Genomic DNA, 17,532 nt, shown 5'->3' with positions numbered 1-17,532 from the left:
TATTGTAGTGATAGTTTGTTTCTTCACACTGTCTCCAAAGACTACAAGTATTTGTCCATTAAATGACATGTAAACTGTCAGATAAGGCACTGGTCTATTTCTGGTTTCTTATGAATAGATTGAGTGTGTACAAAGTCCTCACCGGAGAAACATCTTACTATTTTTTACTTGCCTTGTTCTTTCATAATTACTCTTATCTCCAACAATATTTTGTTACAACTTTTATTCATATAAAATTATACTCAAATCTTCAAATTGAAACAAGTTAAAAGCATATCAATAAAGCATGGTTGCAGGAAATTGTTTGCCAGTCCTGTAAATAGCTAGATTAAATAGTTTAAATTCACTATAAAGAAATCTCTTTATGCTTTGGAGATTGGGGTATACCCACCTAGATCTAGTGGAGCCTAAAGTGCAGAGGAATTTGGTCTTTGACCATTCTTGTTCGTTGGCCAAGGCTGATTCAGGAATCAGTAAGAAAATTGGCAAATCTCTCAGATTTCCAATCTATGGTTTTGGGAACCAACAAGGTCAAGTCTGCTTATGTTGAGGAGTTAAATAAGCATCAAATTGTCTTTTCTAATTCTGATGATGAGCTAATTTGGGTTCATTCTAAGTATGGGGAATATTCGGTTAAATATGGCTATAAGTTTTTATCTGCTAATTGTAGGGGGGAAGTATGGCCCTCTAGACTTTTTTGGCATACTGCATGTCTTCCAAAAGTAGGTGCTTTTGCATGGCTGGCAGTTTAGGATAGAGTCCTCACTAGTATGAGATTGGATAGACTTGGCATTCACTATTGTGTTTCCTTGTGTATTGTGTGGATGTTCCTTGGAATTGGTTGATCACCTTTTTCTCCATTGTCCTTTTGCTTCAAAATGTTGGTATTGGCTTTTTGATAAATTAAATTGGTCTGTTGCATTATGTGGGGACTTACAGTCTCAGTTTAGGGGTTGGCCTTCTTTATGTTCATCTTCTTTTTATGCTTGTATGTGAGTCATTTCCCCTTCTATTCTGATTTGGAAGATATGGCTAGAGAGGAACAATAGAATCTTTAGGAAGAAGGTTTCCTCCCTGTCGGATGTGCTTTTCTGCATTGAGAAATCCATTTCTAAATCTGCTTTGGCTTTTATTTATAAGGGTATGATTTCTCAATGTACTTTCACCTCTTTGGATAGTTGGATCATGAGGCATTGGTCGGCCTTACATTTACTTCCTTCTCAGGGGGCTATTTCTAGGAAAATGATTTCTTCAATTAACAGAAAAGAGATAATCTGGTTACCACCTCCCAGGTCCAAGTATAAGTTAAATTTTGATAGTTCCTCTCATGGCAACCCGAGCAAGTCTATCATTGGGGTGGTGGTTACTGATGATGGTTCCAAATTTATTAGAGCTAGGTGTCAGTGTATCCCAGATGGGACTAATAATGTTGTAGAAATTCATGCACTCTCTGTTGGGTTAGATATGCTAATTTTATTGGATTTTAAAGATGTTGTGATTGAAGGAGATTCTATGGTGGTCTTTTATGTTGTTACTAATCGAGCTTGTAATTCTTGGCATTTACAATATTGCGTGGATAAGATTTTTTTGCAGCTTAAGCTCTTTAATTCTTATTCTATTTCTCATTGCTATAGGGAAGTAAATTTCATTGCATATTTTTTGGCGAATAAGGCCTTAAATGAGAATATTCAAATATTGGAGGATATTGATGAGGGTTTCCTGCCTCCTTTGCCTATGAAATCTTAAGTTTTTCCTTTCGGTCATATTCTTTAGCTTTTCCTCAACCTTGCACTTTGCTTGGAATTGTTAATATGTATGCATTTTGGTGGGATGGTGCACGAGGCCTTCTTTTGGCCTCTTTACTTGATCACATCAATTTTGCATGCTTGTTCATAATTGCAAGGAATGTGCTGGCCAGTTCTTAGCTTTTGAGTTGATGTGTTCATTGGGGTGCCATATTGTTTGAGGGGATCTTCTCTTGTTTTATTTTTATATCTCTCATACGTCTATGTTGGCATGATCTTTTTGTTGTTAGGCATTGATTAATGATTTCCTTCTTCAGGTTTGGGAGCCTTTGTGTGTTTGTTGGTACGGGGATTGGGATATGGCTCGTGTGGTTTTATGATCTTGCATAATTTTTGTCAGGCTTGTGTGTTTTTATAGCTGGTTGTGCGATAAGTTTATCTATTAATGATGCTTCTCTTCTCTTACATATGCCCGTGACCTCATTCTTTGTGTCTTGTTTTCCCTTATGATTTTTTGATGGATGTTCATGTTGTTGGTTACAGAATCTCTTTACCTATTCAGAATTGTGATTTTCAAGATCCTCATGCCTTTGATGATGAGAAGCTTGGCAGGTTGTTTAAATTTCAATCTTTGGAGTTTTCTATTGCTATTCGTAAGGTGGTGGGAAGGCGGTGGCTGGTGGAAAATGCTAATATTTTCCTTGCTGAAGTGGCTTCTCATTTTATTACTGTGTATGGATATGCTCATGGATGCTTCTTTGGTTTGGGCATTATTGGATGCATACTTTCATCCCTCTTTTTATTCTTCTTCTGATTTGGATAATGCTCTATCTTCTTATCGTTTTGAGCTTGGTGATTTTCCTTATGGTGGTTTTTTTTATCTCAGTTTGAACTACTATCTATTGGTATTTTGGTATGGTTTTTTCATTGATGTCAATACCTACTAAACACTTATCAACTCTGGAACTTTGGAGAATCAGCAACATTCACCAGCAAGCAAGTGACTCATGCACAATCACCGGTATCTGGTACACCGGCAAGATATAATGATCATCGACACTTGGAATGATATGGAAAACACTTGGTTATGTCGAAGACATTGTGTGGACACTTTGTCTTGGAGTTTTGTTTATTGGTACATTAGCATTTGCACATTTGTTGTTAATGGCAAATAGGTCCAAGTTACACCGAAAGGTTTATCTTTTCTAGATCAGCATGGCATGCTATGGAGATGACTTATTATTTTGGTAAATGCATTAAGATGACATATTGAATCAGTTATTGCATTGGGTGTTAATTGATATGTAAATTAATTTTATTGTAATATCTTGTAGAGCTGACCTACTAAAATTGGTCTTAGGTTATGGTATAAATGTAAGATCTTATTTGTAAGATCAAGTGTGGAATGCAAAAAAGGATTGTGTGAAGGTATATGTAAGAATAAGAAGAGCTATACATGCAGATATCATTTGAAGATTGAAGGACGGTTTTTGTGAAGACAATTAGAACTACATCAGTACCGAATCCAGCATATGAAGATGCTAATTTTAGTAGTACATTCTTATTGGATTTAACCATCCAATTGTAGTCAGTGTGACTCACATTTTGTGATTGAGCAGTGAGCTCTAGGCGCTTGGCCTTTCTACATGTGTAGACCCCATTTATGTACACTTACTATCTACAGTAGTATCATCTGATTGTGGGTAAGGATTCCCACCATAGTTTTTTCCCTTATAGGGTTTTCATGTACAAATATTGGTGTTATGTGTTGTGGATGAGTTTGTCTTTATGTTTCATGCACTAATCCTTACCGGTATAGCAATTAACTATTAAAAATATCTACCGGCATATTGAACTAGTTTACCGGTATTAAGCATTAAGTTGGTTACGTTGTTTTTGGTTTAAATTTATTTGACAACTGATTCACCCCCCCCCCCCAGTTGTCTCCAGGACCTAACAATTGGTATCAGAGCCTAGTCCTCTTTTGCAGAAGTTTAACAGCTTGAGGAGATCCAATGTCTACTAACTATTTCAGGAAGGACAGTCCTAAACTTGATGGAGCCAACTATGGCATATGGAAGATCAGAATGGAGACACATCTAAATTGCATTGGAAAGGACATCTAGGATGTTACAAAGAATGGTTATACTGCTCCTACTCAAAGTCAGCCCAACCCACCCAACTTGACTAAAGATGAGGAAAATGATTGCAAAGCAAGAGAAGCACTTTTGAGCGCATTATCTGATCAACAAATCATGGGACTATCAGATAGGTCTACTACTAAAGCTATTTGGGATCATTTGGAAACGCTGAATGAAGGAGATTCCACAATCAAAATTGCAAAACTTGAAAGCTTCCGGGTCAGGTATGAATATCTGAAAATGGAAGAAGATGAAAGGATTTTTGCTTTTATGGAAAGAGTAAATGAGATTGTTTTAGGTATTAAATGTTGTGGAGGAACCTTAAGTGAGGATGAAATTGTTTCAAAAGTTTTAAGAGGATTGCCACCGGCATATAAAATGAAAGTCACTGCTATAAATGAGTTAAGAACAATGCCTAATACATCAGTAACCAGGGATACATTGATTGGGAAACTTTCATCTTTTGAAATTGAAGAATTTGGTCCTGTTGCTACTATAAAGATAGATTTGGCCTTTAAAGCATCAACATCATCTACTCCATCATTTGACAAATCTGATTGGAAAACCTTTTATGCAAGAGAACTTGAAGAAAGCAAGAAAGAAAATGAAGAACTTGAAGCACTATTTGCAAGGAAAATGCCTAAAGGTCCAGTTGGAAGTAAGTATGAAGGTAAAGCACCCTTTAAATGTTTTAACTGCAATAAGATTGGTCATATAGCTTCAAGATTCCCTGATAGACATGCTAGACTAAGAGAAGAAGCTAGAAGAACATACAAGCCTAACCCCAAATATCAAAGATACATATTTAAGAAGAATAAAGACAAATCTTGTTACATTGCTAATGAAGGTGTCACTGATGATTCTGATGAGGATCTGACAGACAATGGATGGGTTTTTATTGCTATAACAGAATATCAACCGACACCTACTGCTCAACCGGTAGAACATGCCTTGGAAGCTAAAGTTGAAGTAAAGGATGAATGGATCATTGATTCAGGATGCTCACATCATATGATAGGAGACAAAGGTAAATTCTTGAACTTTCAAGAATACAATGGAGGCTTAGTGAGATTTGGAGATGACAAAGCTTGTTTGATCAAAGGTAAGGGTACAATATCTCTTGATGGTAAACATAACACTGACGATGTTTACTATGTTGAAGGATTAAAGCATAATCTTTTTAGTGTTGGTCAGTTAGTTGGGAAAGGATTTCAGTTACAATTCAAAAATGGAAAATGGAAATCATGAATAGAACTCATTTGGAAATTGCAACCGGTAATCAGACTAGAGGTAATATCTTTCATTTGAATAATAGTGAAAAGACATACTTAATAGCACATATTGATGAAAGTTGGCTATGGCATAAGAGACTTTGTCATGTAAACTTTGATTGCATGGTGAAAATCAGTACTATTAAGGCAGTTAGAGATTTACCTAAAATTGTCAAACCTCACAATACAGTATGTAAGGAATGTCAATTTGGAAAACAAGTTAGAGCTAGTTTCAAAAGTATTCCAGAAAAATCCAATAATGCTCTTGATTTAATTCACACTGATTTATGTGGTCCAGCTAGAACTAAAAGCTTACAAGGAGATAGATATTTCATGCTAATCATTGATGACTATTCTAGAATGTGTTGGGTTACTTTTCTTAGAGAAAAATCAAAAGCACTTGGAAAGTTCAAACTGTTCAAAGCAATGGTAGAAAATGAAACTGGTAAGAAAATCAAATGTCTAAGATCAGATCAAGGAGGAGAATTTACATCTAAGGAATTTAATACACTCTGTGAAGTAAATGGAATCAGAAGACAACTATCAACACCTCGGACACCACAACATAATGGAGTTGTTGAAAGAAAAAATAGAACTATCTTGGATGCAACAAGAAGTATGTTATTAGAAGCAAATCTACCACATGTATATTGGAGAGAGGCAGTCAGTACAATGGTCTATACATTCAACAAAGTTCACATCAAAGGTGAAACCGGTAAGACCCCTCATGAACTATGGTTTGGTATTACTCCTCTTAAATATTTCAAAATTTTTGGAAGTAAATGTTATATCAGAAGAGATGAGTATGTTGGCAAATTTGATCCTAGAAGCGATGAAGGAATATTTCTTGGTTATTCATCTAAGAACAAGGCATATAGATGTTTTAACAAAAGATTGCAGAAAATTGTTGAAAGTACAAATGTAAAGATTGATGAACAATTCAGAGGAACTTCAAGGTATATAGACTTTGAACCAACAACAAAATTTTTGACAAATGAACCTACATTGAATCCACCAGTACAGAATGAAGATCCAATTACACCGGTAGATTCCACAATAACTGAGGAACAACAGGAAACAAAGACACCCCAGTATGTAGGACTGAATCATTCTGAAGATCAGATAATTGGAAACAAGTTTAAAGGAGTTATGACAAGAGGAAGATTGGAAAATGAAGAGGCATGTCTTATTTCTCAAATTGAACCATCATCAGTTAATGAGGCATGTGAAGATAAATTTTGGATTAAAGCTATGGAAGAAGAATTAGAACAAATTGAGAAAAATAACACTTGGACATTAGTTCCCCGGCCTAAAGATAAAAATGTAATTGGAACCAAATGGGTATTCAAAAACAAACTTAATGAAGATGGTAAGGTTATTAGAAATAAAGCAAGATTAGTGTGTAAGGGATATTCTCAGAAAGAAGGAATTGATTATAATGAAACCTTTGCACCAGTAGCTAGAATTGAGGCAGTCGGATTATTTTTGGCTTTTGCAGCACATAAGAACTACAAAGTATATAAAATGGATATTAAATGTGCATTTTTGAATGGAGATCTTGAGGAAGAAGTTTACATTGAACAACCTGATGGATTTTCTTTGACAGATAACAAAGATATGGTTTGCAGGTTAAGAAAATCTTTGTATGGATTGAAGCAAGCTCCAAGAGCTTGGTATGCAAGATTGGATAAGTATCTTTTGAAGATTGGTTTTTCTAAAGGTAATGCAGACAACAATTTATACTATAAAGTGACTAATGATGACATCCTGGTTATAGAATTATTTGTTGATGATATAATCTTTGGAGGAGAAGATGGATTATGTAAAGAATTTTCTATTAAAATGCCGCAAGAATTTGAAATGTCTATGATTGGTGAAATAAAATTATTTTTAGGATTGTAGATTTCACAGACTGATAAAGGTATATTCTTGTGTCAATCCAAGTACTTAAAGAGTTACTAAAAAAATTTGGGATGGAGAACTCTAAACCGGTAAGCACACCTATGACCACAAATGACAAATTATCACTAAGGGATGAATCTACTCCTATTAATCCAACTAGATACAAATCTATGATAGGAGGTTTACTATATTTGACACAAGCCAGACCTGATATTATGAATGCAGTATGTATTGTTTCAAGATTTCAAAGTAATCCTAGAGAAAATCATGAATCGGCAGTAAAAAGGATTTTTTGGTACTTACGAGGTACTATAAATCTTGGATTATGGTATCTTAGAGATGAAAACTTTGAATTATGTGCATACATAGATGCAAATTGGGTAGGAGATGTGGATGATAGAAAAAGCACCAACGACAGAGCATTCTTTCTTGGAAACAGACTAGTTGCTTGGTTGAGTAAGAAACAAAGTTGTACATCTTTATCAACAGCAAAATCAGAATATGTTGCAGCAACAACTAACTGTACACAGGTACTATGGCTCAAGCAAATGTTGAAAGACATAAAAGTGAAATGCAAGGAACCTGTTACTATCTATTGTGATAACACTACAGCAATTGATATATCTAAGAATCCGATATTACATTCCAAAACCAAACATGTTTCTATCAAACTGAATTTTCTAAGGGAAAATGTTGAAGCAAAGGAAATAAAACTGGTTTATGTGATACTAAAGAATAGATTGCAGATATGTTTACTAAACCTCTGCCTAAGGAGACTTTTGAATATCTCAAAGATCAGCTTGGGGTCATACCCCCACCGGTAGAGACTTAGGAAGTTGATGATTGTCATCAACCGACAGAATTAATAGAGAAATCTTTTATTCTGGCTTTGATGGGAAGCTACTTCTCAGGGGGAGTAGTTGGTATACTAAATTGATTGGTATTTTGTATATGAACTTGTCTTGGTAAGAACTTTGGCATTTGATGTCAAAGGGGGAGAGATTGGTATGGAAAAACACAAGGAAAACACATGTTGCTCCTAGGAGGAGAGATTGTTGTTTGGGAGAGATTATTACACTCTGTATCTTGATTTTGGAGATTGTTGGTTTTTAGGTATTTGGCATTTTTGTTATGGCACTTTGATGGTTTTTCCATCTTGTGTTGCCATCAATGTCAAAGGGGGAGATTGTTGGTATTTTGGTATGGTTTTATCATTGATGTCAACACCTACTAAACACTTATCAACTCTAGCACTTTGGAGAATCAACAACATTCACCGGCAAGCAAGTGACTCATGCACAGTCACCGGTATCTGGTACACCAGCAAGATATAATGATCATTGACACTTGGAATGATATGGAAAACACTTGGTTATGTCAAAGATATTGTGTGGACACTTTGTCTTGGAGTTTTGTTTATTGGTACATTAGCATTTGCACATTTCCTGTTACCGGCAAATAGGTCCAGGTTACAGCGACATGTTTATCTTTTCCAGATCAGCATGGCATGCTATGGAGATGACTTATTATTGTTGTAAATGCATTAAGCCGACATATTGAATCAGTTATTGCATCGGGTATTGATTGATATGTAAATTAATTTTATTTTAATATCTTATAGAGTCGACCTACTAAAATTGGTCTTAGTTTATGGTATAAATGTAAGATCTTATTTGTAAGATCAAGTGTGGAATGCAAAAAAGGATTGTGTGAAGGTATATGCAAGAATAAGCAGAGCTATACATGTAGACATCATTTGAAGATTGAAGGAGGGTTTTTGTGAAGACAATCAAAACTATACCAGTACTGAATCCAGCATATGAAGATGCTAATTTTAGCAGTACATTCTTATTGGATTTAACCATGCAATTGTAGTCAGTGTGACTCCCATTTTGTGATTGAGCAGTGAGCTCTAGGCGCTTGGCCTTTCTACATGTGCAGACCCCATTTATGTACACTTACTATCTGCAATAGTATCATCTGATTGTGGGTAAGGTTTCCCACCGTGGTTTTTCCCCTTATAGGGTTTCCATGTACAAATATTGGTGTTATGTGTTGTGGATGACTTTGTCTTTATGTTTCATGCACTAATCATTACCGGTATAGCAATTAACTGTTAAAATTGTCTACCGACATATTGAACTAGTTTACTAGTATTAAGCATTAAGTTGGTTAAGTTGTTTTTGGTTTGAATTTATTTGACAACTGATTCACCCCCCCCTCTCAGTTGTCTCTGGGACCTAACACTATCTAATGGCTAGTATTGTGATTTACTTTCACTATTGAGAGGTGGTTTGATTTCTGACATATATGATTACATGATGTTTTCTCTTGTAGCCTTTTTGGATCATGTTTCTCTGGATACTTTGGCTGCAGCTGTAAATGTTTTTTCAAGTTTACATTTCCTCCTTGATTCTATGAAGGTAGTTATGTCTCTCTCGAGTATTGTGGAGCCTCTATAGGTGGTTGCTCTAGATAATCAGGCTTTAGCTGCTTCTCAGTTTGAGGTAATGCTGCCCCCTCCAGATGAGGTTCCAATTAATTGGTTTCTTCATTCTTGAGGTTTGTTTGCTTTGCCTCTTCTTGTTCTCTTTGGCAGGCAATTTTGTATCTAGTTCACAGATCTTGGGGGGGTTGGGGTATCATTTTTGTATTGGTGTTGGCTTATATGGCTTTTTTGGGATGGGTTGGGTTGGTTTGGAGATCTCACTTCTCCTCTTCAATGTAATCGGTCATATTATTTTCCCAATGGGGTTTCTTATGAGCAAGACCAAATGTTTTGTTTGCCTAGTTCTTTCCTACTGGTGCTCTTTGAACCAGGATTGTATAAATTTATAATTAATAAAATTAGTGGTTCTCCACTTTTAATTTTAAAAAAAAGGGTTTATCATTTTCAATGAAATTAGTTTTAAAATTTTTCAAAAATTAAATACAAATAAACATTTTTTATGTTGTCGTTGAAATCTCTTTTATTGTGGATGTGCGAAGGCTATCATCACTATTGAGATTTAATTATTGGGATGTGTGTTCCCCTACATAAGGTATTCACCTATGTACATTAATGGGATATGTGTTCCTCTAGATGGAAAATTAATAAAAATTAAGCAACGTATTTCATTATCTCAAACATATAAGCTTCGTCAGTACATACTAGACAACAAGCACATGCACTCTAGTTAATTATGGATGCAAAATATATATATATTTTTTAGAAAAAATGAATTTAATACTTACTACTACCAATAGAAATAAAGATTAATGTTATTTTTACAATAATTTAAAATAAAAATAAATTTAAACTATAGAATTTTTGTTCAGTTTTTTTAATTTTATGCAACTATTGGTTAAACTAATGAAATAGTAGAATTAGATGATTGCAATAGTATCTTGCCTTGGCGGGAACTAATAATAAAAAAAAAAAATTAATTATACAATAGATATCTAAGAAATGATATTTTGATATTTTTTTGTAGAAACTTAAATTTGATTAATTAATTTAATTGAATTTAATCCCTTTGATAAATTATATTAATTGAATAATTAATATTATTTAATTGATTATTGCATCCCCTTTGGCTAGATTAATTTAATTAATCAATGTGTCGTCTAATTTTTTTAATTAATTAATTCCCCTACCCTTCTTCTATTAAATAAAATAAATACATTATTTATTTTATTTAATTCGCATTCCCTTTTTCCTCCTAGTAATTTTATTTGAATTTAATAATTCAAATAATTCAATTAGAGCACATGGCTCCTAATTTTAACCCCGCTTCTAACCCATTTCCTTAGCCCAATCCGCTAACCACCAATGGGTTCTAACCATCTCTATCCTTTCAACCACCTTTGTCACATGTGTTTGCTCCCTATTTTTCCAAATACTTGGAAAATAATCAAATTTGTTTGGGTGTTTCTCTCCCAAATAGACATGTGTCTCTTGTAACACTTGCCATCTTGAGCAATGGCACTTGGCCTTGAGAAGGACATGTATCATCTCTTGAATTTCCACTTATCCTCAAGTGGGACAAGTGACATATTTCTAAGCCTCTTCATTCCCTCATCCTTGCCTATTTAACCTGATCATTTTCCTTCATTAATCATCACTCACAATTACATAGCATCGTTATAATGCCAGTTTAAGCACTTTCATCATCCACTTTTGTATCAACTATTAACATAGATTTCATAACTACATGATCATGGAGCATTTTCAAGTGCCTTTTGTAGCATGAAATTGAGCATACATCAAAGCAAAGGACAATGAAATAAAAGGAGAACTTGTGAGTTTGCATTTTTTGTTTATTATTTAAGATTTCTTATTTTCCTTTAAAGTGTCCTTCTCATGAGTATAGGCTTGATACATTGTGTAGTGTAGGTTGCAATTTGTTTTCCTAGTCTTTTATTAGTACACATTTTTTTTCTCAACAGGTCAAATCTCATGTTTTCTATTGTTTGAGTGTTTTTATTATAGATTTTGAGCTCTTGTAGGAAAAAATGTGGGATTTTAGGTCAATTTCCATCTCAACGAAAGTCATTTTGGCTCTATCAACATATTCAAAAACCACAAGAATGCACTGTTAAAGAACGGGAACAACACCACAAACTATGAGAACTCATTCCCACAAAGCGTAGGAAAGGTATAAAATTTGAATTTGAATTTTTGGGTTTTTTGATGTTTCTAATTTTTATCTAAAAATGATGGGTTTTAAGGTCAAAATGACGGGTATGCATCTAAGAATATTGGGTTTGCACTAGCATTGGTATATCTATGTTTTTTGTTTTTTTTGTTTTTATCATTCTATAAAAAGTTGGGTTTAAGGGTAGAAATTGTAGGGTTGTGTTAGTCTATTATTTTCCTTATTTCAATTTTTTTTGTTTTTTATAATTCTATGAAAACAACAGGATTGCACTGTGAAATGGTAGGTTTGTTGGCAAAATAAGGTAACAACAAGAATGTACTGTGTAACTACATGAATGAAATTTTATGTGTCTTCTGCATTATTTCCAAAATTTTAAACATGCCAATTGCTACTAATATTCTAATGTGTTTTATGTCTATTGTTTCTACTAGCATTGGTGCAAGCTCGATTGTCGAAGACCCCAATGTAAAACTCTAACTTGTTTGTTGCAAGACCTCCAAAGAGGGGTGTTTTACAAAATCAAATTTTAAAATGAACTTTGTAACTATTGTTAGCTTAAAGAACATTTCAATTTTTTAAGGGAATTAATCTTGTTTGTCGAGCAATCCTTCATTTTTATTTTAGATTAGATCCCTTAGAAATTAGGATACAAGTATTCTCTACCCTTGCACTCCCATGTGACCTTAGGTGTAAGAGAATGTATACTAATTTTTGCTAGAGAGCTTGATTTGGTGAGAAAAAGTACTCACTCCAAGAGAAAATCAAAGTGGTACTTTCAATTCAGTCCACTATATAAATGGGCTAGGGTGAAAACTTGAGTCTTTTTGGTGAAAATCATATCTTGACAATACCCCCAGTATCCACATTTGTGTGATACGTAAAATTTCTCTCACGAGGACTGGGACAAGCTCTTAAGTGAGTCATCGCTGAATGGATAGCCATCAAGTCCTCGAATTATGACTAGACACCTTTTTTGTAGTGGCCAAAAACCCATGCTTTGTGGTTCAGGGAGTGTGGGTCGTACCCCAAAGATATTATTCATGTACCCTTTGTAATGAGATAAGAACTTCTAGATTTTTTAATCTTTGAGGTAAGAGAGAAGGTGTGTCAATTTCATGGAGGGGAGCGAATGCAAGCTAATCTTTGTCTATCCATTGCATCTGAGATATTCTATTGTAAGAGTTTCACAAAGTAGTATTCACTTTGCATCCTTAGGTTGTCAATTTCCTGATGTGTTTTTCATGTGCAAACTAGTAAAATGTTACCACTTGGGCTAATCTAGGCCCTTATCATTCAATTCAGTCAGACAATTTCTTTTATGCTTGTTGTGTTTGTGCCACATAACCATCTTTTGCCCAAAACAAGTCCAAACTATGTGTGTGAAAAGTGGACCTGTATCTGCAAGCACAACACTTAAATTAAGTCATTACATGTATGGTTAGACAGATATAAGCATTAATATTGAAACCATAACAAATCAACCCATTGCCTTCTAAAATATGTGAGTATAAGATTGCTCTTAGATTTGTATAAGCAATCCAGTGACTAGACAACACCAAGACGAAGGATTTTTAATCTATATGAGCATGGGTTAAGCTAGATGAAGGCAAGATTAATCTAACATGATTTAAGCAATAAATGAGATAAATGATCTAAATATGTATGCAATAACTAATATGCAATATCTGAATGCACAAATATTATTGAACCTAGAGCAAAAACAACATGATAACAATATATTCTCCAGGATTTTTGAATAAGAGATGAGAGCCTGAATTTATAGAAAATTCAGAAAGAAACCAAAGGCTGAGACCAAATGATGATGAATGGTGAAGATTTTCCAAGAGGAAGTACAATCCAGGTAAATTGATGTGATTGGATGCTTTTCTCAGTTTTAAAGGAAATTGAACTAAAATTAAGATAAAATCAGAAAAAACTGATTTATTCTCTATTTCATTCAATTTTGAGATTTAAATGTTTTAATTGCTTTCTCTAAGATTATTTATCAATTTTTAATTTGTTTCTCAAGATTATCTCCAATTGATTTCTTTTCTCAATTTTTAATTCTTTCTTGGTCAATTAATTCCTTTTTTTTAATTTATTTCCTTTTTTGAAGATTTGATGGAAAATTGATTTATTTAATTAAATATGCTAGGATATTTAATAAAATAAATAAGATAATTGTTTAAAAATGATTTACTTGAAATGGTCAATTAATTAAATAAATATTTAATTAATATTGAGTGATTAATTTGCCATGTGACATTTGATGATTTTAGAATTAATTGTGTGCTCAAGATTTATTTAATTGTCATTGGTTAGGACCTTGTTGATGTTGTCAAGATTAGGGGCTCATGGTTTCGATGACCATTTTTAGGGTATTACATTTTCCCCTCTTTGAATTAATGTGTGAGTCGCGCGTTGGTTCAAAGAATAGTTGATGTCTAGGAGATGCTAGTTTTGAACTTGATTGATCATGAACTAGATAAAAAATGAGGTGTTTATCTTGATTCGAAGCGACGGAGCTGAATGAAGTCTGATTAAAGCGATACTGATCTTGAACTTGATTGAACTAGGAATGATAGAAAATAAAGATGCCGAACTTGAACTTGATTGATCAAGAAGCGGATCTTACTGATCTAGAACTTGATTGAACTAGACACAGTGAGTGATGATAAAAATTGATCTTGAACTTGATTGATCAAGATACGATGAGTGAAGATAAACCATTGAGCTTGATCCAAAGCGACGAATACTGAACACCTGCTTAGATTGAGTGTGATCAAAGAAACTCTTTAAACCGTTGATTGAGTTTAAATGAATAATCAGCTCGATGAAAAGCGATGAAACTGATTAACGCTAAGAGATTGATTCAAATACAAGATAAATATCAACTTGATTTGAAGCGATGAAACTAATATGCCCCTAGATTGATTTGATTCAGATGATTGAGAGATCTCAACTTGATATAAAGAGATGAAGTTGAGATTCCCCTAGCAATAAGAATTTGATTGATTGATTTTCTTTAGTTGAAAAAGATGTTTTGCTCGACTTTCAATGAAGATTTAAAAAATTTCTTGACATTTGAAGATGTGAGGTCATAAGGTCACGAGTATGCCCCCTTGGGAGCGAAATCGAAAGATAGCGAGGGTACATGATGATAGGCAAACAAAAAAAAATTGTAGCAATGATAAGTTATTTTGAGCACAAATTGGTTTAGAGGAATTTTCAAAAATTTTGCGTTGATTGATAAGAAATTGAGCGCAATTGATTTAGAGGAATTTTTGAAAATTCTGTGTTGATTGATAAGAAATTGAGCGCAAAGTTGATTTGTAGAAATTAAATTGAGATTCAGCGTTGATTAACGAGAAATTGAGCGCAATTAGAAGAGAGAATGAGCTTTTGATGAAAAGAGCGCTAAGTGGTCAACGTCATGAAATTTTGATTTCGATCCCGAAAATGGACTCAGGATAGCTGATTTAGAAACTCTTGATTTGATTTCATTGTACTTGTGTTGATTGATTATGAGATGTTGTTCTATATGCTTTATTCTATATGTATTCATTTCTTTTCATTATAGATGAATGAATGCAAATGGAATATGGGTGTTTATTTTTGTTTCTTTTTATGCAAATAAATGAGGAGAATGAGTAACTAGTAATGCAAATGTTTATTTTTCTTCATGCAATAATATGAATGCAAATAAGTATAAAATGAAATGTATGGATCTATATAAGATGCTCATGTATGTAGCTAACATCTCAATACACAAGTACTCGATCGGAGAAACGATGATGAAAAAGAGACCACTTAGTTGAGAAATGATGAAGCTTCCAACTTCTCATTTAGAAGATAAAGAAATCAGTGTTACCATACCAAAATCACTCTAAATTCACAAAATGCAAAATGAAATGCAAAATGAGATTCATAATGAAATGCAACATAAACATAGTCACTGGATTTGAAATGCTTAAGTTTCATCACTGAATCTGAGCGTTTTACAATTATAGCAAGTAGAGTAGAGTTCCTTTCTTTGCATGTGCAATATTAATTATCTTGTCCGCAATGACCCTTTTTTTTTGTTCATATCCTTGGATAGATTACACATGGACCCAGATTGCACAATAAAGAAATTCCCTCAAAACAGACAAAAAAATGATGGGAACCTCCCTGTAGAATTCAAATAAGCGGAGTCGAGGTATGTGTGGTGATTTCACCTTAATGTGAAGGCTCTTATCATAGACACCCAGCTGATTAGATGTTTTCAGATCATCGAAATCATTCATGCAAGCAGAAAACAAAGAAAATATTATGCCCCCAATCCTTTCTCCTCTTAGTCATAATAAACTTCCTTGAATTACTCAGAGGGAATAATAAGTGAAAGCAAATAAAAGACAACACACAAATAAAATTTTCCTGCATAGCTCAAACTATTTAGTGATTATTTTCAGTTTTCTTTGTTTTGCTTGTTAACTCAGTGATAAAACTCTTTAGTAGTCAGGAGACAGGTAACTAACTCGGAGTGGACGACTAGGTTTCAATGATGTAAGGTTGACTTGGTTGACACTGCTTAGGACATGTAATGTGCTCTTGTCGATTAACCTAAGACTAGGACATTGATCAGTTTCAAGCCATGAGGTTTCCAACGAATCAGGATGTCACAAAAGTGACTGAAATATGTACAAGAGAAAGCAAATATGCAGGAAATCGGGAATGCCAATGTTGCGTTGATAGATGGAGTGCTTGAGTACAAGAGGTGCCTATTTACTAGGTTTTCACCTGCTTGGCAGAGATCTGAGTTTTTTTATTTTGTTTTTTTGTTTTTTAAATTTCTTCAGGTCTTTTTCTGATTTTTATGATTTTTTCAGGACTTTTTCTGATTTTTATGATTTTTTAATGTTTTCCCCTAGTATCTAGCAAGGCAAAAGGGATTTTGATTACATGAATGGATAAGCGAATGATGGTGGACGCTTTCAAGGACTATCTCACAACGTTAATCCAAGCACAGGGTCCAGATATAGCAATGTAAATCAAGGATTTAAGTGATGTAAAGAAAGGATTTTAGTGATGTAAAGCAAGGATATAGTGGAGCGAAGCCATATGGTCCAAAGAAGTGTCCATGTCAAGAGGTTTCTGGAAAGAATGTTTTTGCATTTTGTCCATAGTGTTGATCAAGATCAAGGGATAGATTTGGATAGGAGGCATATATGATAAGCAAGATCAAAAGGGATTTATGAAGGATGTAAGCGAGCGATGGAGAGGAGCTAAAGGGTGTGGATCAAGTGCAATATATAGGACATACAAAACTTGTAAAGATCCTTAACCTTGTCAAGATCAAAGGTGGAAAAGGGATATGAATGTAGATAGAGCGAATGAGGGATAATGGAGGATGAAGGATAATAGAGGATGGAGGATAATAGATGGATGTACATGGATGGAACTTACCCCCAATGTAAAGTGCAAAAGGATAATGAATTATGCATGATGCCTATTTGCTGGGTTTTCATCATGGTACTTGCCCAAGGCACCACAAGAAGTGGTTTTCACACAAGGATGAATTTATTTCTCTTTACTTTTTTTTTCAGATTTTTTTTTTTCACTTTTTCATCATTTTTTTTTCTTGGAAGATAATGGAGGCATGATAGGGGATGGAAGAAGGACCCCAATGTCTCGCTGCTTTGGATGGTACCCTTAGAATATGAGTTGCAATAGACCATGGCTATGAAGGTATGCTCAAAGATGTTGGCAGGATAATGAAATGAAACTAGGGCAAGGATTTGTGCAAAGGATTGGATAAGAGGGATGGAAGGGTGAAAAAGAGGTTTTGGATAAT

General features: G+C 34.1%; 1 protein-coding gene across 1 annotated transcript; it reads left to right on the top strand.

Annotated features, from left to right (window-relative positions):
• The first annotated feature begins 1,185 nt into the window (after window positions 1-1,185).
• LOC131048003 (uncharacterized) lies at window positions 1,186-1,746 on the top strand. Its single transcript, XM_057981832.2, has one exon. The coding sequence runs from the start codon at window positions 1,186-1,188 to the stop codon at window positions 1,744-1,746; it is 561 nt and encodes a 186-aa protein (XP_057837815.2).
• The last annotated feature ends 15,786 nt before the right edge of the window (window positions 1,747-17,532 follow it).

The sequence above is a fragment of the Cryptomeria japonica genome, chromosome 4 (assembly GCF_030272615.1).
Source record: "Cryptomeria japonica chromosome 4, Sugi_1.0, whole genome shotgun sequence".
Lineage (NCBI taxonomy): Eukaryota > Viridiplantae > Streptophyta > Pinopsida > Cupressales > Cupressaceae > Cryptomeria > Cryptomeria japonica.
The sequence above is the reverse complement of the archived record's forward strand: the minus strand, read 5'-3'. Positions and strand labels throughout refer to the sequence as shown.

Excerpts from the sequence above, each read along its gene's own strand:
- LOC131048003 (XM_057981832.2), top strand. The coding sequence starts at position 1,186 with ATGAGGCATTGGTCGGCCTTACATTTACTTCCTTCTCAGGGGGCTATT.